Below are 25,311 nucleotides of genomic sequence, written 5' to 3'. Positions count from 1 at the left end.
ACATCCTTGTCCCCATGTCAGTCACACATCTGTGAAAGCCACCAAAGGATGCATTCCTAGAAGGGGACCCGCTGGCTCACAGCGGGGGGTTGCCACCTTGGCGGCTGTGGCTGTACTGACTGGCCTGTGTGTTTCCCAGTGCTCAGGCAGCACAGCAGTTGCCTGGACATTTTGGTCTTTGCCCATCTGATAGACAAGTGTCCTCTCCTACCGTTAGACCTTGTGTCTCTCAGCCTCCAAGTTAGCTTGAGGAGCTGTTTGTCATTGTGTCGCTGAATGAGGTGCTCGCCTCGTTGGCTAGATGGGAGCCAAGGCTGGAGAGGCTGGATTGGGTTTGGCCCACCCCTTGAGGCCCTGGAGAGCCCAGTAACATGAGAGCCAGGCAGGATCCCCTGGGGTCTCTGTGGCAGGAGTGGACAGGGCTGGCACCTGCCATCCTGGGCCTCACACTGCCCATCTGTGCAGTGGGTGTGATAGGTCAAGAGCTGCCAGGTGGGAGGCGTTGTCCTGATGTCTTGCCCGTGTCCTTGTTTCCTGCCCTCAGCCCAGGCCCCATTTGGCACTGGAGCATGGCAGGCCCATGTGGCTGGCTCTCAGAAACCAGGCTACGGGAGTGGGGCAGGTGGGGGGAGTTCAGAGTGGTCCCCCTTGCTGTGTGGCCTCGAGAAGATGGCCCCTCCTTCTCTGTGTCCTCCTGGGTGTAGCAGAGAAGGGACCTTGCCCCGCAGCTACTGACAGGGACACTGGATTGGAGGGGATATGGTCTGCTGTGGCCCTTCCGAAGCTCAAGGTTTTCCAGGCTTGGCCCTTGGTTCCGTCTCACTGGGCCTTGGTGGGCAGCATTAGCTCCCCACTCCAGCCCCCAGGAGCAGGGTTAGGCCTCCCCCAGCTGGACCCCTTCATCTCCATGCACCCTCAGGCAGAGCCCCAGCTGCCCCACATTGCAGCCAGGCACAGCCTTTGCCAGGTGAGCCGGTGGGCAGGGGGACCCTCTGCAGAGCGGGAGACACTTCCCAAGGCCCCGCGGCACAGGGCCAGCCTGTCCACTCCAGGCGGACCCTGGAGACCAGGGCATGGCCAGGTGGGCCCCGCCCTGCCAGGGCCTCTCCCTGCCTGTGCAAGTGGCCATTTAATTGCTCTGTAAATTTACCTTTGAGGAAGACTTTGGTGAGTACCTGCCTCTCCCGGCTGGAACTGACATTTAGAAGCCGAAATACCAGTTTCCAGTGCTGCGGGCAGGAAAGCGTGCAGGGGGCATTAGGAGAGCAGGTAGCACATGGAGCCTGGGGGGTCCCGGGGGAGCTGTGGCCCTGCGCCTCCCCTTCTCCGGGGCCACAGCACAGGGCCTCAGTAGAGGCGCTGCTGAGTAAACAATTGCTGGGAGGGCTCCTGTGGACCCAGGGATGACTCAGGCCCTCCCCGCCCTGGAGGTGCTCCGCTGAGGGGGAGCAAGGTGATGAGGTGGGGGAGGGGTTTTTTCGGGGATGCCTTCCTGGTAGGGTGGGGTTCAGATGAGGCGACGGGGCAGGGTTGTCTGGACAGAAGGAATGACGCAAGCAAGCGATGGGAGGAGGAGAAGCTTTAGCAGGGCGGGGAGGGAGGAGGTGGCAATCCTAAGACGTCCTGCTTGGCTGGCAGATGGACCTGGTCCTGAAGGGCAGCTTGGGGCAGAGCCAGGAAAGCCTTGAAGGCCATACTCAGGTGCCGAGGTCTGTCTGCTGTGTCCAAGGACAGCCTAAGACGGTCTGAGAGTAGGGCACAGGCCGGGCTGTTGGTGCACACAGGGTTTTACTGAGCACCTGCTGTGTGCCGGGCGCTGTTCTAGGTGCTGGAAACGCCACGCTGAGCGCAGTTCCGCTGTTGTAGAACTTGTGTCCTTGTGGAACTTGTGGCTGGGCGCGCCCACTCCCTGTGGGCCCTGCACTGCCAGGCACTTTATGCCTGTCAACCTTCACAGCCATCCTAGGCAGCGATTCCTTCCCCTCCCTCTTTTGTGCAGGTTGGAAAACTGAGATGCAGAGTTCAGTGGCCGTAGCACTACCGAGTGATAGAGCAGGACTGCAGCTCAAACCCTCTGGACCAGGTTCCTGGCTTTAAGCCTCGAAGCTTCTCTGATCACATGCCCTCCACCCCGACTAGGATCTGCAGGCTTCGTCCCAGGCTCCTCCAGGCAGCCCCACACCAGGCAGTGGGGGCAGAGCAGGGTGGGCTCTCCTGTGAGAGAGCCCGGGCGAGGATAGCAGGGCTGCCTGGCCCAGCCGGGGATCTGGGAGGGAGCACACCTGTCGCCATCTCTGTCCAGTGCAGCCCAGCACCAAGGGGCTGGCAGGGCCAGGGCATTCTCCCCACCTCGCACCGGGGCATGTGGTACTGCTGAGGGTCCAGTGTCACCACTTCCCCCGGGACCATCTCCGACTCCCAATGTGGCCTGTGGTTCCCACCTAGCGTCTCCCAGCCCTGGGCTCCCTCTGGGTTCATGTGTGGGGAGAACTGGGTCCCAGGGGGTTTTGGCGAGACGGACATATTTGGAGGACACCAGACCTCAGCAGGCAAGGCCTAGTAACCCCCCACAGACACCACCTGTGAGGACGCAGGGATGGTGTTGGCTGGTGGCACGGGGGCCATGGTACAGGAGCAGGCGGATTGATGGGATGAGGGCATCCGGCCCAGCGGTCAGGATGAGGGACACCAGGTGTTTTCAGGTGAGCCTGGATAGAGGGGGCAGGAACTGGGGTAGGGAAGGCAGGAGACCCAGAGCAGGGGGTGACAGCCAGACTCTGCCTGAGCTCAGAACCCATCCCTGCTGCTGCCCAGCTGTGTGGCCATGGACAGGGGACTCCACCTCTCTGAGCTCCCGTTGTCTGCTCTGTACAGTGGGAGTAGTAACAGCGGGAATTGTAAGAGACACCGCACCCCAGGTGCGCGCACAGCATCTGGCTCTGCTGTGTGGGTTGCTGCCCTTGTCCCACCTGCAGAGCATGTGCAGGTAGGTGCCCAGGGTCTTTCTGTCTATGGAAGACCCCAGATCACGGCTTGGAGCGTGGTTCGTGCTCAGTGAATGTGGAGCTTGGTAATGATGATGATGATGTTAACAGTCCCAGCAGCCCTTCCAGGTGGAGCTCAGGGCCCCACAGCGAGTCAGAGGCAGGACCAGGACCAAGCCTGGTGCAGCCGGCAAGGCCAGGGAGAGGGCTTGCTGAGCCTCCCTGGGTGTCTGGGTGAGGGTGGGAAGGGAACCTTTGGTAGAAGCTGCATGGGTCTGGCAGAGGTAGGATACTGGGGTAACAACCCCCAAATCTCAGTTCACCAGGGGCAACTGAGTCAGCCGGGGCTCCGCGGTTCCTTCCCCTGGGGACTGGGGCCGACAGAGCATAGCGCACTCACAGGTCACTGGTTGCTGTGGCAGAGGGCCGGAGAGCTCCGGTCCTTCCAGTGCCGTCCAGTAAGGCAGCCGCCAGCCTCGTGCAGCTGCTGACATTTAAATGAGTGAAAGGGGCCAGGCGATCAGTGCAGAGGTTAAGATGCCCACCGGAGTGCATGGTTCAAGTCCTGGCTCCGCTTCCAGTTCCAGCTTCCTGCTGATATGCACCATGGGAGGCGACAGGTGATGGCTCCAGTACTTGGGTACCTGCCACCCACATGGGCGACCTGGGTTGAGTTCGTGCCTCCTGGGTTTTGTACTGGCTGCTGTGGGCATCTGGGGAGTGAGCCAATGGGTGGGCGCTCTCTGTCTCTCTGCCTTTTGAGTAACAAAAAAAGCCAAAGCTGTTTTTGAGAGGTCATAGTTTCAGGTGGTTCTCTTTAAAGAAGGAAAGGAGGGAGGGAAGGAGGGAGAGAGGGAGGGAGGGGGAGGGATGGGAGAGGGAGGGGAGGAGAATGAAAGGTGGGTCACAGTAGAAACTGTTTCCCAGCTGCACCAGCCGCATTCCAGGCGCTCAATACCACGTGTGGCTGGTGGCCGCCATAGTGGACAGCACAGACACGAGGACACTTCAGTCACTGCGGAACATTCTGCTGGACAGTGGCCATCTACAGAATCTTGCACCAAGAACTCCGTGCTCTGTCCCAGAACTAATAGGCAGGCTTCGCTTCTTTCCTTTCTCTCTCTCTTTCTTTCTTTCTTTCTCTCTCTCTCTCTCTCTCTCTCTCTCTTTCTTTCTTTCTTTCTTTCTTTCTTTCTTTCTCTTTCTTTCTCTTTCTTTCTTTGTTTTCTTTCTTTCTCTTTCTTTCTTTGTTTTCTTTCTTTCTCTTTCTTTCTTTCTTAGAGTTACACAGAAAGAGGAGAGAGAGAGAGAGAGAGAGAGAGGTCTTCCGTCTGATGGTTCACTCCCCAATTGGCCGCAACTGCGCTGAATTGAAACCAGGAACCAGGAGCCTCTTCCAGGTCTCCCACGTGTGTGCAGGGGCCCAAGGACTTGGACCATCTTCTTTTGCTTTCCCAGGCCATAGCAGAGAGCTGGATTGGAAGTGGAGCAGCCGGGTCTCAAACCGATGCCCATATGGGATGCCGGTGCTTCAGGCCAGGGCATTAACCCACTGCACCACAGTGCCGGCCCCAGACAGGCTTCTTTTCCAAACTCAGGCGAGGGCAGGCTGTGGGGAGCCGGGAAGTGTGATCCTACTGTGTGTTCACAAGCTGGGGGGAACCAGAGATAGTCGGGGAACCCCACGGTGACCATCAGAGAGTGGGTCCTGGGTCAGTGTGGGTGAGGGAGCGGGAGGGGCTAGCCGGGTAGACAGGTAGAGAAAGGGGGAAGTTGAGAGGCCGCTGAGGCAGGCAGAATGCATCTTGGGGGCAGGGGAATCTAGAACAGGTGACACGTGTCTAGCCCCAGGCCCTGCTCTGCCCAGAATGAATGCCCTGCAGAACAGGCGGTCTAGGGGCTGCCTGCTGACAGAGGATGGGGTCAGGTGAGACTCAGTTGTCGACTCTGCCCTTGGCCAGGTGCTCCAACAAGGTGAGGGCGTCAGGAGTCTCTTGGGAAGAGCCCAACACGTGCCCCAAGGTTGACACTGTTCTGAGTTGAGGCAGGGGCATGGCTATGATGACCTCAAAAAGACTCTACTCCATTGGAGAATTGGCCCAGAAACCAGTCCTGGCCCTTCCCCCGCCTTTCCTGTTCGCTTCAGCTAAATAGATCAGAAGGAAAAAGTCTGTTTGATTTTAATCTCGACGCAGGACACTGGAGATTACATTTTCCACGGAAAATGTCAGCCGTTGCCTAAAATAGGACTTTGGAGAAAATGCTAGAAAGTGTATTTTTAGGTTATGTGCTTCCCTCCCTGGACCCCTGCAGTCCAGAGGCTGTTTGATAATTTCTGTCATTTGGCTGCCAGGTGCAGACTCCACACCTCCCAGACAGGTGGTCTGGGGAGACAGCTCCCACGGGAGCACATGCTTGCAGACCAGAAACAGGTGGACAGGGGCCACTTCTTGCACCTGTGAGCCAGGGCCCGGACTCCCACGATGGCTCCCCTTGAGCTGTAGGGATGAGTCAGAGACTTTGGATGTCCGAGGCAGCCAGTTCCACCTGGTTGAAAAGGTGAATCAGGTAATATAGGAGACAGAAGAGAAAGCCATGCACAAAGCAAGGCGGGTGCTTTTTTCTGTTTGGAAACAGCCTTCTTGGGAGGGGACTGAGCTGGCAGTGGGAGGGGGGTTCTGGCTGTGCAGGGGGAGCTTCCAGGCAGGGTGGGGCTTGGACGGCTGATTTCACTGCAGACCTTGTCCAGGTGGTCTGGAGAGGCAGGTGTGGCAGAGGCCGGGTAAGCCAAGGGAGCCTGAGCCAATGTTCTCAATTTGGGGAGGGGGCTCCCTTGCATGAGAGTGGGAGACGCTGAACAGGGCGGCCATGAGCACGCCTGACTGTGTGACCTCAAGGGTCCCTTCTGTAGGCCTCAATTTCCCCTCTGTGAAATGAGGGAGGGGCTCTGGTGCTGGGTCACATGAACCAAGCCATTGGGACTGTCCTCATCTGGAGGAGGGTGGGGATGCTAACGGCCCGTGTGTGAGCTCCAAGAGCTGCGAGGACGTGGCCAGAGCGTGGCGGTGGCCAGGTGGGCATAGTGGGGAGGGGGCTCCACCGTGTAACCTGCTTGTCTCTTGTCTCCTCCCGGCTCCTGTGGCTGCCTGGATCCTGCAGAGCTCCCGACGGAGGAAGGTGAGGTTTGGGCCCCCAGCTGTCAGGATGTCCCTCCCAACCCCCCACCCCCGGCGCAGCCAGTCTGAGCTGCACAGAGCCTTGGCTTTCCCTCTTGAAACCGCAGGCAGCGTGTGGGCTGGGCAGTCTCCAGGGCCCGGCCTCACGCGCTGCTCCTGTTCCCAGGGAAGTCCCTGTGGGCGCTGGTGCTGGAGCAGTTTGAGGACCTGCTGGTGCGAATCCTGCTGCTGGCTGCCCTGGTCTCCTTCGTAAGTAGGCCCCGCCTGCTGTCCTGTGGTCCTGGGCGGCCTGGGAGGGACAGGCAGGCCCAGGCCACGCCCAGAGTCCACAGGGCGGCCCTCAGAGTGCCAGGCAGCCCTCGGCCTGCTCCTGGCCTCCACAAGCCCCCTGCCCAGCTCAGACTGCAGCTTCCCTTGTGTGAGCCCCCAGCCCTGGACTTCCAGCGCCCATCTGCCCCCTCCAGCTCACCTTCTACGGCTGTAGCAGCCCTGGCTGACCCCGCCCCTCCCTGTCTCCACCCAGAGTCCTCAGCCGCAGCTCTGGACACCTGGCACCAGGTCATTCTTTGGGGCCTGGGGCAGCAGTCCCTGGCCCGTGCACTGCAGGGTGTTAGCCACTTCTCTGGCCTCTGCCCACCAGTCTTCAGCCGGTGCCAAACAACCCGGGAGTGAAACAGGCCCTGGCCAAGCACTGCTGCCTTAGCCTCCTCCCGACTGCAGCATGGGGGACCCGTCCTGGCCCTGGGGCTGGGGTGGAACCTGGGTGAAGGAGCCTGAGCAGCACAAGGCCAGCAGGGCTGGAGAGGAGCCCTGTGGGCGGACGCGACCTGCACTGCCCGCTCCACCCCCAGCAGGACCTGGAGAGGAAACCTCGTCTTGGTGACCAGGACAGCAGGACACCTAGGTGGTGGTGGTGGCAGCGGGGAGTGGCTCTTCCCTCTGGCCAGTATGTCGTGTAGTCTCCTGGCCACTGTTCTTGTAGAAATCCAGGGCCTGCACCGAGAAAGTCTACCGGTGCAGATGCCGGAAATGGCTGAGCCCAGAGGGAGCCTGTGTCCTTCACGGCACGAATGGACCCACAGAGGGGTCATGACGAGTACCCGCATGGGCTGAGTGGACGTGGGGCTGGAGCTGCTCCCCACTCACAGCCTAGGTGATGCTGCCCTGGCCAGTGGCCCCTGGACACAAGTGAGCATCAGCATCACCTGGGGCCTTCTAAAACCTGATTTCTGGGATGCGCTCCAGTCTCTGACTAGAAAGATCTGGGTTGGGCCCAAGAATTGTGTTTCGAACCCATCCCCAGGTGCTGCTATGTGATGGCCTGGGTGGCTATCCAAGGCCTTCTCAACGCAGGGGAGCAGGTCCGGGCCCACGGCTTGGCCCAACACACAGCTCTGACCCCACAGGTCCTGGCCTGGTTTGAGGAAGGGGAGGAGACCACGACGGCCTTCGTGGAGCCCCTGGTCATCATGCTGATCCTCGTGGCCAATGCCATCGTGGGCGTGTGGCAGGTGGGGGCACACGGGGGTGGGACCCAGACCCGGGGTCTCCCAGCCACCAGGTGCGCCCTCCACCTGGAGGTCCCCCTGTCCTCAGCTCCCTCACAGGGGGTGGCCCCCAGGGGGCAGCAGGGGCACAGGGCTGCCTGCCTGTCGTTCTACAGGAACGCAACGCCGAGAGCGCCATCGAGGCCCTGAAGGAGTACGAGCCGGAGATGGGCAAGGTGATCCGCGCAGACCGCAAGGGCGTGCAGCGGGTCCGCGCCCGGGACATCGTGCCCGGGGACATCGTGGAGGTGGCGGGTAGGCGGGGACACCTCCTCCCGTCCCTTTCCGGTCCTCTCTAGAGTGGGGCAGGGGTCAACATGGGGGGCTACCATTCAGGCTGCCTCCCAGCCCAGCCCAGCTGTGGTACCCCGGGGGGAAGTGGCCAGAGCCACCCTCCCTCAGCCAAGCCATTCTCCTCGCGCAGTGGGAGACAAAGTGCCCGCTGACCTCCGCCTCATCGAGATCAAGTCCACCACGCTCAGAGTGGACCAGTCCATCCTGACCGGTGAGGCCTGGAGGCTGGGGCAGGGCAGGGATGGGGCCAGAGGATGGGCATGGCTTTGGAGGGGGGGTCTCTCATGTCTGATTCCACGGCCAGGTGAATCCGTGTCTGTGACCAAGCACACGGATGCCATCGCGGACCCCCGAGCTGTGAACCAGGACAAAAAGAACATGCTGTTTTCTGTAAGTTCCTGGGATGCCTGGGGCCTGTGCCGACACAGTGACGCAGCGTTAGGGTGCAGCAGAGTCCTAGGGGGAGGGCTCATCGATTATCCACAGTGCTTGCAGGTGTATGGGAGCAGTAAGAGCTTGTGTGTGTAACGGCTGTGTGCCTGCTACTATTCTCAGCTCTCTGGTTTACCTTTAATCCTTGCAACAAACCTTCGACGTAAGTTCTCTTGTTATCTGCACTTTGCAACAAGGAACCAGGCTCAGAGAGGTTAAGTACGTCGGGGAGGGTCACACAGTCCGTGAGTGATGGCAGAGGCAGCCTGGGAACTCAGACGTCCCGACTGCAGCCTTTCCTCTTAGCTGCTGGGAGAAACCTGCTTTTATCCGGAGACGCTGCAGAGGGGTTAGAGGATGATGGGGACAGGCCGTGGCTCAGATAGGAAAACGGACTCCCGGGGTCTCCGTGGAGAGCAATGGGCTCCGTGTGGATGGCAGGGACCGGCCCCTGGGACCTCAGACAGTTAGCGGGGGTACCCACAGATGTCCCACAATAGCCTCAAATCAGCGCAGCACATCAGGAGACCAGAAGGCACGGGCCAGCCAGCCAGGGGTCCTGGACACAAGTTATAAGAGGCGAGGAAAATTCTCTGGAGGGGACAGGAAGTGGCACGCCTGGAACTCTTTGGGGAGCGGCGGCCTCCTTGCAGGGAGGCCTTGGGCCAGCTGCTCTGGGGTAGGGAGGAAGGCTCGTGGCGGGCAGCTGGCACTAAGGCTCTTGAAGGTGGGGGTCTGGCTGCCTGCAGGCCACTGCCTTAGTGACCACCCTCACGTGGGGAGCCAGAGCTGTGGCGCCAGAGCAGGAGCAAGGCTGGGCTGCCAGCAGCACTTGGCCCCGTGCCATGTCCACAGCACATCTGCTTGGAGGGGGCACCGGCCTGTTTGCCTCCTTGGAGTAACTCAGTCCTGGGCCTCTGTTGGGCCATTCCGCGGAAGAGGGTGCTGAGGCACAAGGCTGGCTGAGCTGCACACCGGGGCTTGCCAGGGCCTCTGGGAATGCATGAGTCTAGGCTGAGATTCTCTGGACTGTTCAAAACATATGTGCGCACGCTTTACCTGGGATCATAGCCACAGTCCCTTTGTGTGTGGCCACGGGGGCTGTTTGTGAGTCCCAGGATGACAGGCCCATGCAGTGCTGGTGGATGGCGTGGTCGGTATCAGCCTGGGTGCTAGGCACTGACCCAAATCCCTGCCTTACAGAGCTGACGCTCTCAAGGGAAGACCTAATAAATACATAACCAACGTGGAGAAAAGCAGAGCCAAGTAGGGGGCAGGCGCCCTGCCCCGGCCCAGAGGAGTCAGCAGTCCTGGGCCCTGCCTGGTGTTGAGCAGCCCTTCCCCTGTCCCTCCCGCGGCCAGGGCACCAATATCGCGTCGGGCAAGGCCGTGGGCGTGGCAGTGGCTACCGGGCTGCACACGGAACTGGGCAAGATCCGGAGCCAGATGGCGGCGGTGGAGCCGGAGCGCACACCGCTGCAGCGCAAGCTGGACGAGTTTGGGCGGCAGCTGTCCCACGCCATCTCCCTGATCTGTGTGGCCGTGTGGGTCATCAACATCGGCCACTTTGCCGACCCGGCCCACGGCGGCTCCTGGCTGCGTGGCGCTGTCTACTACTTCAAGATCGCGGTGGCCCTGGCTGTGGCCGCCATCCCTGAGGGCCTCCCGGCTGTCATCACTACCTGCCTGGCGCTGGGCACGCGGCGTATGGCACGCAAGAACGCCATTGTGCGGAGCCTGCCATCCGTGGAGACTCTGGGCTGCACCTCGGTCATCTGCTCGGACAAAACGGGCACCCTCACCACCAATCAGATGTCCGTCTGCCGGGTGAGTGCTGCAGCCAGCTGGGGGCGGGCTCCACCCATGCTGCGGTGTGAGGCTGGGCTGGCCGGGCTCCCACCCACAGATCTCTGTCCCTGCTGAGGCAAAGCTGCCGGCTGGCAGGACGTGGCAGACACACCTGGCTGGGCATATGACCCAGGGGCCTGTGTGTCACTGTGGGGCCTGGCCTGGCCACTGCCCACCTGCAATCCCCAGTCTCCTCATCTGACGCCTGGGCGTGCGAGCCCTGTCAGGTAACCATCAAAGACATAGCAGAGCATCAGTAAAGCCAGGCTGGGCCTGGAGCCCGCCCTCTCCTGCTCCCTCCTGACCATGCAGTCCCCATCTGCCACCAGATACGCCGGCTCCAGTGACCTGGGAAGGGCTAGGGCAGGAATTATTTATTCCCTGGAACTTGACCCCACATCCCAGGCCCACTGTCCACATGCTCCACGGATTCCGGCTGAGGCTCCAGCAGGCTCCTGCTGACCCAGCAGGGTGGTGGGCAGGGAGATGGCGACGGCCATGGGTTTCTCTCTCCTACCTCCACTCCCAGCCGGCTTTACTGCCCTGAGCCCCTGAGCCGCTCCAGTCCCTAGGATTTTATACAGACGGAAGGGTCCTTGACTGAACTATTTGGAATGGCTGGACAGCGGGCTGTGCCTGCTGGAGGACTGGCCTCAGGAGCAGGGCGGAGGGTGGGGAGCAGGGCGGAGGGTGCGGGGTTGGCCATTGGCTGCCAGGCGGGCTCCTGAGCAGAGCTGGCAGGCGAGGGGTGGGCACCCCTGGGGCTGTGAGCACCTGCAGGTGGGCTCACTCTGGGCTGGAGGGGACAGTGCCCCGGAGGTAGGTGGAGGTGTCCTGCCTGGCCGGCCAGGGGCTCATCTTTTTTTTTTTTTTTTTTTTTAACATTTATTTATTTGAAAGAGTTACAGAGAGAGGAGAGGCAGAGAGAGAGAGAGAGAGAGGGAGAGAGAGTCTTCCATCCGATGGTTCACTCCCCAATTGGCTGCAATGGCTGGAGCTGCGCCTATCCAAAGCCAGGAGCTTCTTCCACGTCTCCCACGTGGGTGCAGGGGCTCAAGAACTTAGGCCATCTTCTACTGCTTTCCCAGGCCACAGCAGAGAGCTGGATAGGAAGTGGTGCAGCTGGAACTCAAACTGGCGCCCATATGGGATGCCGGTGCTTTGGGCCAGGGTGTTAACCTGCTGAGCCACAGGGTCAGCCCCAAGGGGCTCATCTTCTTGAAGGGAAAGGAGTGGCTGCTGGATTTGGATCCCGCCTTCTCCCCACATTACCAGCAGAGAAACCGGGGCTCAAGGGCTGAGCCATGGGCAAGGACCCAGGCTTCCCGCTCAGTTCAGGGCTCCCTCAGGCTGGCGGCTGCTCCCTGGAGCATTGACGAGATGCCCCCAGGCGTCTCGGGAATCCAGAGCGGACTGACAGGCCGACTGGACGCACCTGGTGGAGCAGAGGCCCCACCTGGACCCCTTGTTCTCTACCTCCCGGGGCAGGGAAGACACTAGCCCTGGCGTCAAACTGCCTGCCCAGGGAAAGGGGAGGCGGCCAGGCGCGCCTGAGCAGCCCCTGCCCTCCCCAGATGTTCGTGGTAGCCGAAGTCGAAGCGGGCGCCTGCCGTTTGCACGAGTTCACCATCTCGGGGACCACGTACACGCCCGAAGGCGAAGTGTGAGTACGGAGCGAGCTGGGGGCGGGGCTAGGCGGGACCGCACCGAGGTGTGATTGGGCCAGGCCTCTTAGGGGGCGGGGCCGCGGCTGCAGTACTGACCGGCGGGCTCCGCAGGCGGCAGGGGGCGCTGCCGGTGCGCTGCGGCCAGTTCGACGGGCTGGTGGAGCTGGCGACCATCTGCGCGCTGTGCAACGACTCGGCGCTGGACTACAACGAGGTGTGTGTGCGCTCCCTGTCTCGCCCTACCGAGAATCTCAGCGCTCCGGCAGAAGCTTCTCCCAGCGTCCCAGAGCTCCTCTTGGGAGTGGCACACCGCAGCAGCACGGCCACCCCTCAGGCTCAGCCTGGCTCTGAACCCTGCCTCTAGAACTCTTGGGTGGCCCCGTTTGGCCATTGAGGCCAGCCAGATCTTGGCTGGTCCCTTCCCTGAGGCCTTGGGGGCGGGGGGGGGGGGAGGCAGCGTGGGTCAGAGAGAAATTTATAAGCCAAAAATCCCCAGACCTGATGACAGCTTGGGTGAAAGAGGGAGGCTGTGAGGACCGGGACTGTCCTGGCTGGGCAGAGGGAGGGAGAGGAAGAGGCAGCCTGAGGGGTCCCCAGGGAACAGGGACCCATAGGCAGCGGTTGGGCACGTGGGCTTGGAGCTCTGGAGACGGATCTCGCTGGGCGCCGGCGATCATGAGCAGATGTGAAAGGTGGCACTGGGGGCTCAGGGAGGAGTAGTGGGGCCCACAGCACAGGGCAGAGGCTGAGCAAGGGTAGCCTGGTTAAGGAGGCGAGACTGGGAGGCGGAGGGTGGCGGGTGTGTGGCCAGCAGCGTCACTGCCAGGCACCACCCTGCCCCAGGCCATCTGGGCTGGGGAGGGCTCCCAGGCCTGCTCGAAGGACATGCCGAGGGGATCTCCAGGGGGCAAGGAGGGCATGAGGGGGGCCATCTGCCCTCACTCCCCATCCCCTGTGTGCGGGCAGGCCAAGGGCGTGTACGAGAAGGTGGGAGAGGCCACGGAGACAGCCCTGACGTGCCTGGTGGAGAAGATGAACGTGTTTGACACAGAGCTGCAGGGCTTGTCCCGAGTGGAGCGAGCAGGTGCCTGCAATGCGGTGAGCATGGTGGGGTGGGGGCTGGGCCGCCGGGGCAACTGGGGGAGGGGGAGACTCCCGAGTGTGCCTCATCCGGGGGAGCCAGGAGGACAGCACTGAGTGTGGGCAAGGGTGTGGCGGTGGGAAGTGACCACAGGGTAGCAAATGGCAACTTTTTGGCATTTCTGGAGGGAGAGGGAGGCAGAGGCCCTGAATGCCAGGGTCAGTGGGTCATGGGTACCTTCAAGAGGGGCTGGCCCTGGCCCTCGCGCCCTGACCTGCATGGGTGGCTCCTGCAGGTCATCAAGCAGCTGATGCGGAAGGAATTCACCCTGGAGTTCTCCCGAGACCGGAAGTCCATGTCCGTGTACTGCACGCCCGCCCGCCCTGACTCCAAGGCCCAGGGCAGCAAGATGTTTGTGAAGGTGGGGGCCTGCCTGTCTGGTCTTTGGGGGGGCGGGTCTGCTGAGATGTCAGAGGTGGCAGCTACAGGAGGCCAACGGGGGGTGTGAGGCCCGTTGTCAAGGTGATGGATCAGGAGTGAGGGTGCTCAGGGTGCAGGATCCCAGCATGGAGATAACCACGGCCAGGGGACTGAGGCCCACTGCTGGCCACCATCCCCACACAACCTCAGAGTCATCAGCGCCCTTCTCTGAGCCTTGCCTCCCCGCGTGAGGGACAGGGTCAGGCTGGATGTCCCCAGAAGCCCTTTTTGTCTCTGACTGGTGGTGGTTCCCATCCTTGGTGCATCTGTTTTGGAAACTGAGTCCCAGGGAGCGAGAGGAACCAGCCCCTGGCCGGACCTCTCTCCAAGCACCTCCTGTGGCTGTTGCCAAACCAGAAGTCAGAAGTCAGAGTCCCACGATGGGAATTTTAATCCCTTTTGAAACCAAGAGACTCTGTATTGGGATCTCAGGCTGATGGCAGCTTTGGGGAGGGGGAAGCTGTTGATGGACGAGGTCCAAGGTGAGACCCCCAGGCCGCTGAGTATCACCCCGGAGACCTCCTCCTCAGGGTGACACGCGCCAGGGCTCTCTTTCCCGTCCCTGCATGTGCAGGGCTCAACCCATCTCCGGAGCTGCTGCCGAGGCCCCCACAGCACTGGGATCCAGGGAGGCTGGGCCTGCAGGGGGCTGCTACTTGCACCCCAAAGGCCTCTGCAGACTTTTTCACCTATGGGTGGGGGAGAGGAGGCACCATGAGGCCGGTGGCTGTGAGCGCACTCTGCACTGCTAGAATTACTCACGGTGGGACCCACCTCCCCACCTGGGCTCTCACGAACGGATTCCACCTCACTGTGTGTACCCTGTGTGGCCTTCCCCCAGGTCTGGGGCTCAGCTGGGCAGCAGGGAGAGGAGGTGTCTCACTGGCCTGTCTACCCCCTCCCCAACTCTGTAGGGGGCTCCCGAGAGTGTGATGGAGCGCTGCAGCTCGGTCCGGGTCGGGAGCCGCACAGTGCCCCTGGAGCCCGCCGCCAGGGAGCAGATCCTGGCCAAGATCCGCGACTGGGGCTCGGGCTCAGACACCCTGCGCTGCCTGGCACTGGCCACCCGGGACGCGCCCCCGCGGAAGGAGGACATGCAACTGGATGACTCCAGCGAGTTTGCGCAGTATGAGGTGGGTGCTAATGGTCGTGGGGCTCCCTGGGGCAGCTGCCAGGACGCAGGCCAAGGACGTGCTCAGGCCTCTGTTCCCCACAGACAGATCTGACCTTCGTGGGCTGTGTGGGCATGCTGGACCCACCGCGCCCCGAGGTGGCCGCCTGCATCGCCCGCTGCCACCGGGCGGGCATCCGCGTGGTCATGATCACAGGCGACAACAAAGGCACCGCCGTGGCCATCTGCCGCCGGCTGGGCATCTTCGAGGACACGGAGGACGTGGCGGGCAAGGCCTACACGGGCCGTGAGTTTGATGACCTGAGCCCTGAGCAGCAGCGCCAGGCCTGCCGCACGGCCCGCTGCTTTGCCCGCGTGGAGCCCGCGCACAAGTCCCGCATCGTGGAGTACCTGCAGTCCTTCAACGAGGTCACCGCCATGGTGAGGCCAGACGGGAGCTGGATTCTAACTGTAACCTGGTTCTTGAGCTTGTCTTTGACCTTTGTGCTGGCTTTGTCCCTGACCTTGACCTCCATCCTTTGAACATGTTTATTATTTATTTATGTATTTAAAAGGTAGAGTCACACACACACACACACAGACAAAGAGAGAGAGACAGAAGAGAAGAGAGAAAGATCTTCCATCTACTGGTTCACTCCCCAAATGGTCACAAGAGCCAGGGCTGGAACTCCATCCTGCTCTCCCACATGGGTGACAGGAACTCAGGCACTTGGGCTGTCATCAGCTGCTTCCCAGATGTATCAGCAGAGAGCTGGGTTGGAATTGGAGCAGCCAGGACTCAAACTGGTGCCCCGGTATGGGGTGTGGGTATTGTGAGTGGCAGCAAAGCCTGCCATGCCACAGTGCTCTCTGCTGTTTTAGTAACCTTGGGTCCAGCCTTTTTTTTTTTTTTAAAGGTTTATTTATTTATTTGAGAGGGTTGCAGCAGAGAGAGGGAGAGACAGAGAGAGAGAGGTCTTCCAGCTACTGGTTCAGTCCCCAAATGGCTGCAATGGCCAGAGCTGGGCTGATCTGAAGCCAGGAGCCAGGAGCTTCTTCCAGGTCTCCCATGTGGGTGCAGGAGCTCAAGCACTGGGACCGTCTTCCACTGCTTTCTCAGGCCATAGCAGAGAGCTGGATGGGAAGTGGAGCAGCTGGGACTCGAAACGGCGCCCGTATGGAATGCTGGTGCAGCAGGCAGAGGCTTAGCCTACTACACCACAGCGCCAGCCCCTTGATTCCAGTCTTGGCCCAGAACTTCACCTTGGTGCCAGCCTTCATCTTGACTACACCTGCCTGGCCCTTGGTCGTAACCTGGGCCACGACCCTGACCTCATCCCCTCATCCCTGTGTTGCCCCTGGCTGTCTCTAAGTTCAGTTTCATTTCCTGCTCTGTACCCAAGCTGAATTTCACTCTGCCCTCGCCACTGACCCACCCCCACGGCATCGCCACCTCAGCGTCTTCTCTGCCCTTAGACTTGATCTCCCCAGCTTTGCCCGTCTGTACTCTTTGCCTTTTTCTTAGCCTCATTCTCAGCCCAATTCCTAGGTTCACCCCAGGTGTTCTGTCGTGCTGTCTGCTTCCTGGGGTGCATCCCCTGGGACCGGGGATCAGCTGAGATGGGGGGGGGCGGGGAGGCGGAAGGGCCCCTTCTCCAGCTGACCCTGCCTGACCTGGCCCACAGACGGGCGACGGGGTGAACGACGCTCCAGCCCTGAAGAAAGCAGAGATCGGCATCGCCATGGGCTCGGGTACCGCCGTGGCCAAGTCGGCGGCTGAGATGGTGCTGTCGGATGACAACTTTGCCTCCATCGTGGCCGCGGTGGAGGAGGGCCGCGCCATCTACAGCAACATGAAGCAGTTCATCCGCTACCTCATCTCCTCCAACGTGGGCGAGGTGGTCTGGTGAGGCTCTGTGTCCCTGAGGCGGGGCAAGACGCCTGCCCTGGCCATCCCCAGGGGCCCTGGTGACCCTTGAATCATAGCGCACCCAAGGATGTGCCTGGAGAGTTCCCTGTCACCCTCTGGCCATAGCCCTCTTCCCACTTCCACGCTTAGGGCTGGTCAAAGCTAGCAGTAGTGAGTCTGTGTGTATGCACACAACCTGTGCCTGAAAGGTATGTGTCCCTGTGTTAACGCATGTGTGGCCTTGGGCATGAGTGCCAACAGAATGTGTCTCCCGCATGAGCGTGTACACAATTTTTTTCTGCTTACGTGTAAGATGCTGGTGGGAATGGGGAGCACGTGCCTGCTGGACACGTGTGGGTGGTACATCTCTGCACATCGGGCCAAGTGTGCTGGTGTCTGCTTGTATTCGTGGACCTGTGTGGCAGTGCTAGGTTTTGCAGGTATCTGATGCTTGCGCACGCATTTGTGTGTATGTGTGTGTGTGTGTGTGTGCGTGCGTGTGCATGCTTGCCTAGCCTTTGCTAGGCCTAAAGAGCACATGTGTCCAGGGTGCAGAGCTGGGACTGGTGAGGCAATCAGCCAGGTGCTAGGCAGAGCCAAGCACACGCACCCCTCCCTCCTGCACACGCATCACCAGCAGAGAAAGGCAGGGCTGCTGCAGGGCGAGTGAGTGAGCTCCCCAGCCTGGGATGTGGGCGGGAGCTGGGCCCTCTGCCTGGTAGGGGCCGGGCCTGCTGGGGGCTAGAGCCCGTGCCTCTGGTTCCAGCATCTTCCTCACGGCAATTCTGGGCCTGCCCGAAGCCCTGATCCCTGTGCAGCTGCTCTGGGTGAACCTGGTGACAGATGGCCTCCCTGCCACGGCCCTGGGCTTCAACCCCCCGGACCTGGACATCATGGAGAAGCTGCCCCGGAACCCGCGTGAGGCCCTCATCAGTGGCTGGCTCTTATTCCGCTATCTGGCGATTGGAGGTGAGCAGGGCCCCAGGTCTCCGCGAGCTTTTTGGGTTTCCTAAGAGCCTGGTATCAGTCAGGCTTGCAAACTGTAGATGATGGGACTCTGCCTTCTTTGGCTGATGGCCGAAAGAACCATGTGGGCTCATATAACTGAAAACACACAGCACATCCCAGGCGCGGTGGGATCCAAGCCTCAGATGTGTCCCTGGCATATCTTGGCTGTGCCCCGACTCCACTCTCAGGCAGACTTCCCTGTGCGTGGCAGAGTGGCTACCACAGCTGCAGCCCTGATGCTCACTTCATTACAACCCCTGAGTTCAACAGAGGACAGAGCCTTTTATCACACTAGTCATATAAGTCTCAAGCAAGTTCTCATTGGTCCACACTAGGTCACCTGCTTCTCTCCTCGCCAATCCATGTGGGCCACGTTCGGTCATTTGCTTATCTCCTAGCCAATCAGGGTGTGGCAGAGGCTGATTGCCACTCCGAGACCACCACTGACACTGAGGGTGGAGGTCTGCCAGCCATACTGCTTAGACAGGGAGTAGATGGTGCCTGCTGGAAATTCAAGAAATTGTTAGGAAGAAGAAATGGACGAAAGAGCCACAGCTGTCTGTCGCCTGGAGCCGGTCTCCTCTTCCCCTCCCTGCAGTGTATGTGGGCCTGGCCACAGTGGCCGCTGCCACCTGGTGGTTCCTGTATGACGTCGAGGGACCTCACGTCACCTTCTACCAGCTGGTGAGCAAGTGAAGGCCAGGAGCCGTCACTGTTGGCATTAGACCCGCGGGACGGCTTGGGTGGGTACCGGAGTTCTGGGGGAGGGGCCTGCACCTGTCTTTCCCCACCTCTCATTCAAAAGCATTCTTCAAAAAGTTCATGGAAAATGGAATTCAAAAGCAAAAAAGTTTTTTTGGAATTTAAGCATAAAAGTTCTGGGAAGACTTCAAAAAGTTCATGGAAAATGTGTATTATGAGAATACATGTGATTTCAAAAGTTTTTTTGCACCAAAAATAACCTTTTTTTTTTCTTTTGAGAGACAGAACTCGAATCTGCTAGTTCACTCCCAAAGCCTTCAATGGCCAGGGTGGGGCCCAGGCTGGGGCTGGAGCCAGGAACTTAATCCAGGTTTCCCACATGAGCCATCAGCACTGCCTCCCAGGGTCTGCATTTGCAGGAAGCTGGAGTCAGGAGTCAGAGCTGGGAATTGAATCCAGGCACTCTGATCTTATGGAATGCAGGTGTCTTAACTGTTAGGCTAAACACCTGCTTCCACAGCATATCGTTTGATTCCATTTTTCCACAAACCTTTGGAAAGTATGCTCATATAAAAACATCCACAACTAAGGAACCAAGCTTAGAAGCCACTGGAAACCTAGAGACCAGGGCACAGCCCCCCAAGCCAGAAGGGCTCCTCCCTCTGCCAGTCATTTGCTGTGGGTTGGGTGTGGGGCAGAACCTCAGGCAGGGGGCAAATGGGGTCCAGAGCTACATCAACAAATATTGCTTGGGGGTGGGACCCACTGACGTCTTGAAGCCGCCTGGCTGGCAGGTGCCTTCCGTGAGGCCAACTTAGCCCAGCATGGCTCTGGAAGCAAGTAACGGTCCCCTTGGCTGCCGTCTCAGTCCGTCCATCTGTCTGAGCAGCCAACTCATCTCTTGCCTGAAGGGCCTTCATGGCCCAGGTTCCCCACTGAAAGTAGCGAGGTGGGCTATGGGGGGCGTGTCCTGCCTCTGTCACAGCCCAGGGGTCGCCTTCCTGGCACCCAGCAGCCCAGAGACGCTGGATAAAAACTCTGGCAGCAGCATCTTGAGCCCCAGGCCCTCCCTCGCTGCGTCTCCTGGTTTAGCTCTTGTGGGAGCAGCAGCGGGGAGAGAAAGGGATGTGCTGCCTCCTTCCAGCTGACCTTGAGACCGAGGACCCCCAGTGCCTGAGGACACTCCCTCCCACAAACCCAGCTGTGTACCTCCTCTGCCCACTGCAAACCAGGGGTGCCAAGCCCATCCTCCCTCCAGCCCCATCTCGGTTCTGCTGCCCTCCTGGTCCCCCAGGAACCACGCCCACCCGCAGTCTGTCCCCAGTCCCCTGAGTGCTATCTGCTATGCAGCCCTCAGGTCATCTGTTTTCTCTTGGTAAGGACATGGCCATCAAGCTCCCACTGTGTGCCGGGTGCAAATTACGACAGATGTGGCAGTAACCGGGCTGGTGGAGTCTCTGCAGAGACCTTCCAGTCTGTGGGTGGAGCCCCTTGGGACGTCACATTCCTGGGCAGGGAGTGCTTCAGCGGAGAGAAGGCAGGTGGCTGTTGGACCCAGAGGTGGCCAGGGATTGGACCTAAGGTGGAACTTTGTAGGTTCCATTTATTTAGCTAGTGATTCACTTGTTTATTTGAAAGGCAGACCAGCACAGGTAGAAGGAGAGACAGAGATCTTACACCTGCTGGTTCACTCCCCAGATGGCTGAAATACCTGGGACTGTGCCAGGCCAAAGCCAAAGTTCATGGGCCCCTGCACCTACATGGGACACCCGGAAGAAGCTCCTGGCTCCTGGCTTCAGCCTGGCTCTGCGCTGGTCATTGTGGCCCGCTGGGGAGTGAGCCAGTAGATGGAAGGTCTTTGGCTGTGTGTCTCTCTCACTTGACCCTGACTTTCAAATAAATGAATTAATTTTAAAAAGAGAGAGCAGGGGCATGGAGCCTGGAGTTCACACCCTGGTCGCACCACACGTTCTGTGCCTCTGGGCAGCCGACTTCACCCTGCTGCACCTTGGTTTGCTCATCTGTAGAGTGGGTGGTATGTTAGTCGCCACTTCCTTGGGCCCTCAAGAGGACAGACTGCATTGGGGCTGGACAGCGCTCAGAACACCTGGCACATACCGCTGTGTAAGTGCTCGCTAACTTCGTGGAACCTCAGGGGGACTTGTGCAGTAATGTGAGTGGGCAGCAGCCAGGCAGGCCGCAGAGAGAGGAGACACGTCCCTGATGCACGTGGGAGTGCCGGCCCTGAGCACCTTCCCACAGCTGATTCTGCCTCATGACCCGGGGCAGAGTGCACGCTGCTGACACCCAGAGGCTGAAGGAGGCAGGCAGTGAGTGAGTGAGAGCGGCGGATCTGCTGAAACACCTCGCTGCGATCCTGTTGGAGTCTTCTTCCCTGCGTATGCGTGGGACGATCTAAGTGTGCATGTGTGGAGGGGGAGGTGTGTGCGCCTCCTCGTGTGTGTGTGTGTGTGTGTGTGTGTGTGTGTGAGGGAGCGGCGCCACTGGCAGGAGGCTTTGGTTCTCTCTGCCACCGCGTGCGTGGGGTCGGCTTCAACGTTCAGGGCATTTGCTCTGCTCCGTGATCAGCACCGAAGAAAAACAGGTGCACTTCTGCCAAATGTTGGAGCTCGGTTTTTGGAGGAAAAAAAATTCCTCCTGTTGATTTAAAAACGGATCGTATTCCCCATCTCGTTGTTAAAGTGAGACGTCCAGCCAGGCCACAGTCGCTCAGCATTCTCCTACCGCCAGGGGAAGGCGTGTGGAGGGCGTGGAGGGCATCACCTACATCTCTGCAGGGTAGGAAAGCAGGGCCGTGGTTACCGGCCGGCGCAGCAGCCAGCCAGTCCTCGCACAGCACTCTCTCTGAGGGTGCTTGACACGACACGGGCCCGTTTCTAAGCGTCAGCTTTGGACACCTGTGTGTTCAGCCTCCATCCCCAAGGCCAGCTTAGTGCTGGGGAGCTGAGCCAGTTAATGGTGAGGAAGATTCACACTGGTGCCGCGGGGTGCCCGGCTGCCTCTGTGCAGGGCAGCAGATGCTGTGGGCAAGGCCTCTGTGCAGGAGGAGAACTCTGCCCGGGGGCCCAGGGTGGGGGGCACTTCCTTTATTGTGCCCTGGCAGCTTGGTGTCCATTATGTAAAGGCCCTGTGTTAAGGCTGTGCCCTGGCCACTCAGTCCATATCACAAGCGCAAAGCAAGCCTGGCAGAGCTTGGATTCAGTGGTAGAAAGGGAGTGAGGCGTGTGGAGACTTTCTTGGGTCCAGGGCACTGTACCACAGAGGAGAATCCTATTCTAGCTGATTCTCCTTATTCAATGGCCTCGGTCCTGACCTCCTCCACTCCTGCACCTCGGAGACCCAGGGGCTCCTCCCCAGTGCACCCCCAGAGAAAAGCCCAGAACCCTCCCCCACCCAGAGGCCCTCGCCTGGTGCCGGCTCATCTTGCTCTGGTCCCCGTAGCTCAGAACAACTGCCCTTGTTTCCTCTGCACCTGCTCCTCCTGGGCCCAGGGCAGCCCCCTGGCCTCCTTGCTGAGGGAGCACCCCTCCCAGGACTCCCTCTTCCCTCCGCTGACTGCTGCTCTCCCTGCCTCCCCACGGCCCCTAGAGGCACTTCCTCAAGTGCTCGGAAGACAACCCGCTCTTCGCCGGCATTGACTGCGAGGTCTTCGAGTCCCGCTTCCCCACCACCATGGCCTTGTCTGTGCTCGTGACCATTGAAATGTGCAACGCCCTCAACAGGTGGGCTGAGGCTGAGGGTCAGGGGGTCCAGGATTGGGGTCTGAGAGTCAGGGCAGGGTTTCAGAAGTGGGGTTGGAGGGTCAGAGGGCCCAGAGGAGGTTGTGAGAGTCAGCAAGGACCAGAATTGGGTCGAACGGAAGAGAACAGGAGCTCAGCCCCCACCCCAGGACAGTCAGTGGTGCTGGGTGCCTGCGGACGGGTGGGCGGAGGCCATGGCAGGGCCTGAGCTGAGCGCCCTTGTCCTTGGCAGCGTCTCAGAGAACCAGTCGCTGCTGCGGATGCCGCCCTGGCTGAACCCGTGGCTGCTGGCGGCTGTAGCCATGTCCATGGCCCTGCACTTCCTCATCCTGCTTGTGCCGCCCCTGCCCGTGAGTCACACCGACCTGCCTCCCCACCCTGGGGCGACAGGAACCAAATGGACGTCATGGGCCTGGGCTGGTTGCTGGGCCTCTGTGCCGTGGAAGTGGCCTACGGTACAGGGAGGGGCCTCATAGGGCGGATGGGACATGGTCCCATGGGTTGGGGCAGCAGAGGGCAGAGATCTGGAGACACGTTCCCAAAGGGGCCGTGGGCAGCCTTGTGGATGGAGCAGGTGGATGGCCGGGGCCCGGGCAGACCTCCTCACCCCCACTCTCCCCTCCCCGCCAGCTCATCTTCCAGGTGACCCCCCTGAGCGGGCGCCAGTGGGTGGTGGTGCTGCAGATCTCACTGCCTGTCATCCTGCTGGACGAGGCCCTCAAGTACCTGTCCCGGAACCACGTGGACGGTGAGTGGGAGGCCCCAGCCCCTCCCACCTGCTGCCTCAGCCGGCCCATGCTTCCGCCTCCCAGTCTGTGTGCTGGGGAGCTGTTCTTGGATCGCAAGTGGGGCATGTGGAAGGCTTCTGGTGACCTGATGGGTCTGCAGGATCTTGCATTGATGGGGCAAAACAGGGGAGAGGGGTCACGAAGCTGCTAGCAACAGGCACCAGTCAGGGCCACGCTGTCTCCCTGCGCTCACTTGCTGCCACCCCTGCACGCCTCTGACCCCTCTGCACCTGGCCTGTGTCTGTGCAGGCATTCTCAGGATGGTCTCGCAGGCCTGGCGTGGACAGCCGCTGACCATTTCCCGGACCCCGGACCACACCGGGTCAGCCTCTGTGGTGTCACCTTGTGGGTGGGTGCAGAGAGAGGCTCTTTGTGTTGGAGCTCACGGCTCTGGGCCCGCATTGACCTGGAACCAGAAGCCAGGATGGCAGGGGTCAGGCGGGGAGGGCAGTATGAGGAGAGCAGGCCTGGGCAGGCATCTACCAGTGGACTCAGAGTAGGGGATTCTGGACCGGCCATGAGCAAGGCGGGGCGGCAGCATGGTTCTTGCTCTCAGGGCTGCTCAGAGTGGAGGAGGCAGGGCTGAGCCCCTCCCCCGTTCCTGAGAGTTCACCATGGTCAGATGGCTGAGGCCTGCGCTGGGGCAGCTGGGTCTTTGGGGGCCACCTCTGGCAGGAATGTGTGCCAGCCCCAGGGGACGGGAGGAGGGAGGCTATTAATAAATCACGTGCCTGTCATTCCATGGGCCCTGGCCATCAATCGCTCCCCCCAACCCCCAGGCTGGCCAGTCCTGCTGGGCGTTGCAAATATTTCATCTCTTAAAAAGGACCCAAAGGAGTAGGCCTCCTCTCTTTGGAAAAGCTGGCTGACCACTGGTCCCTGCGAGAGGGCCCAGACCCGTGTAGGGGGCTCACTCAGGGTCAAAGCCAAGGTCCCTTGGAGCCCATGTCAGGGGGACACTGGGTAAGGCTTTCTGACCCACCCTCTGCGGACGCCTAGGGGAATGGCAGAGGAGGGAGTGGGTCTGACGCCAGCAGCTTCATGGGTGCCCAAGGCATCCTTGCCCTGGCCAGAGCAGGGATGGCCAACCTTGACCTCCTGACTCTCCAGGGAAGCCAGGTCTGTGGGGGACAGGGACAGCTTGGGTGGCCATTTCGTCTTCCAGGAGACTTCCTTAGTGGCCACAACCACTAAGGAAGACAGTCAGTTTTTGAGAGAAAATTCTGCCCATGGCTAAAATTCCTGAGCCGGTGGGGAGCTCACAATGGCGGCAGAGGAAGGAGCTGGTCAGAAGGGTTGGGAGGGAGCAATTTCTGCTGGGCTGGCGTCAGAGTGTTTTCTAGAAGATTCCGGGTTAAAGCACAGGTCTGCTAGGATGAGGATGAACCTGCAGGGCAGCGGCTGGGAGAGCACCTGGCGTCTGGTGGGGCTGGAGCTTGGGTGCATGTGGAGGGGTGAGGCCTAGAGGGTGGCCCGGGCCGCAGATGCCAGGCTCAGGGCCATGGGGGCCCCAGAGGAGGGTCAGCGAGGGAGGCCTGTGGCGACCACAGAGGACAAGACAGGAGGGTCAGGAGCCAACACAGGGAAGCTGGCCATTGGTGTGGCACTGGGCTGGGCAGGAGACCCAGGCCTGACAAGGAGAGGTGGTCCCAGGCGAGCCCACTTCCTTGTCCATCCCCACCATTGACTGAATGGCCACACAAGACGGACGCGGGCCGGCGTCTGCGGCCACATCCGCACGTTGGGGCAGGGAGACCCCAGGGAGCATGCTCCCTAGAAACGCAGACAGCTTTGCCCCGTGCAGCCGCGGTCCCCAGGGCCTCCTAAAGCAGGCGGGCGGTGGGGAGAGAGGAGACCCTTTGTGTTCCCAAGCCAGCTCAGAGGCCTTTTAAGGAAGTTTTGCTGAGGCTTGATGCTTGTGGCTCCCCGTGATTTACGAGAGGTGGAGAGGTGTGTCCTGGGGAGAGATGTGGGTGCAGGGTGGGTCCTGCGGGTGGGAGGCTCCTCTTGCCCCACCTCCCAGCTCTGCCCAGGTGTGGCTGAGCAGCTGTCAGGCCAGGCCCGGTGGGGGGGGGGGGGGGCTGGGCTCCAGGGAGGCGGAGTGGGGACAGATCTGGGAGCATCCAGGGTCCCACGTGGGCTCGGCCTTATTCTGAGGGCAGTGGGAGCCGAGAGAGGGGAGGACGGGGCGGGATCTGGACATTGGCCTGATAGTGAGGCTGGGGTTGGGGGTTGGGGGCTGGGGGCGGAGCCAGAGGCCTTGAGAGCGGTGGTAGAGATCAGCTCAGGGGATTTAGGGGAAGTGTGTGGGTCAGGAAGAAGGCAAGAATGCCGTCAGTTTCTGGACCTCTTGATGTGGTTGGTGATTCCCAAGCTAAGAATCTGGGGGCAGTCTCACAGGGCATGCAGGAGGCTGGGGGCGGCAGGGATCGGATATGCCCTGGGGCAGCTGTGGCATGCTCCTGGCTGCGGCTCAGGGGACCAGGCCAGACGGATCTGGAGGAGGCTGTGGGAGAGTAGGGT

General features: G+C 60.6%; 1 protein-coding gene across 2 annotated transcripts in view; it reads left to right on the top strand.

The window, feature by feature from the left end:
• Window positions 1-25,311, top strand: part of ATP2A3 (ATPase sarcoplasmic/endoplasmic reticulum Ca2+ transporting 3) — a 30,262-nt gene that overhangs the window by 3,526 nt on the left and 1,425 nt on the right. Inside the window, exons 2-21 of one of the 2 annotated variants that reach the window (XM_089318413.1) lie at window positions 6,144-6,161; window positions 6,327-6,409; window positions 7,567-7,671; window positions 7,824-7,962; window positions 8,132-8,212; window positions 8,306-8,391; window positions 9,796-10,260; window positions 11,856-11,944; window positions 12,060-12,162; window positions 12,915-13,046; window positions 13,325-13,450; window positions 14,424-14,642; window positions 14,726-15,061; window positions 16,306-16,526; window positions 17,296-17,498; window positions 18,136-18,221; window positions 21,849-21,982; window positions 22,233-22,350; window positions 22,631-22,748; window positions 23,038-23,110. In XM_089318413.1, the coding sequence (XP_089174539.1) occupies window positions 6,144-6,161; window positions 6,327-6,409; window positions 7,567-7,671; window positions 7,824-7,962; window positions 8,132-8,212; window positions 8,306-8,391; window positions 9,796-10,260; window positions 11,856-11,944; window positions 12,060-12,162; window positions 12,915-13,046; window positions 13,325-13,450; window positions 14,424-14,642; window positions 14,726-15,061; window positions 16,306-16,526; window positions 17,296-17,498; window positions 18,136-18,221; window positions 21,849-21,982; window positions 22,233-22,350; window positions 22,631-22,748; window positions 23,038-23,110 (2,935 nt within the window). The remainder of the gene's footprint in view (window positions 1-6,143; window positions 6,162-6,326; window positions 6,410-7,566; window positions 7,672-7,823; window positions 7,963-8,131; window positions 8,213-8,305; window positions 8,392-9,795; window positions 10,261-11,855; window positions 11,945-12,059; window positions 12,163-12,914; window positions 13,047-13,324; window positions 13,451-14,423; window positions 14,643-14,725; window positions 15,062-16,305; window positions 16,527-17,295; window positions 17,499-18,135; window positions 18,222-21,848; window positions 21,983-22,232; window positions 22,351-22,630; window positions 22,749-23,037; window positions 23,111-25,311) is intronic. The other variant, XM_008270872.5, reaches the window with a different exon arrangement.

Source organism: Oryctolagus cuniculus, chromosome 17 (genome assembly GCF_051225735.1).
Source record: "Oryctolagus cuniculus isolate XC-2025 breed Fujian yellow rabbit chromosome 17, ASM5122573v1, whole genome shotgun sequence".
In the NCBI taxonomy this organism is placed as follows: domain Eukaryota; kingdom Metazoa; phylum Chordata; class Mammalia; order Lagomorpha; family Leporidae; genus Oryctolagus; species Oryctolagus cuniculus.
The sequence above is the reverse complement of the archived record's forward strand: the minus strand, read 5'-3'. Positions and strand labels throughout refer to the sequence as shown.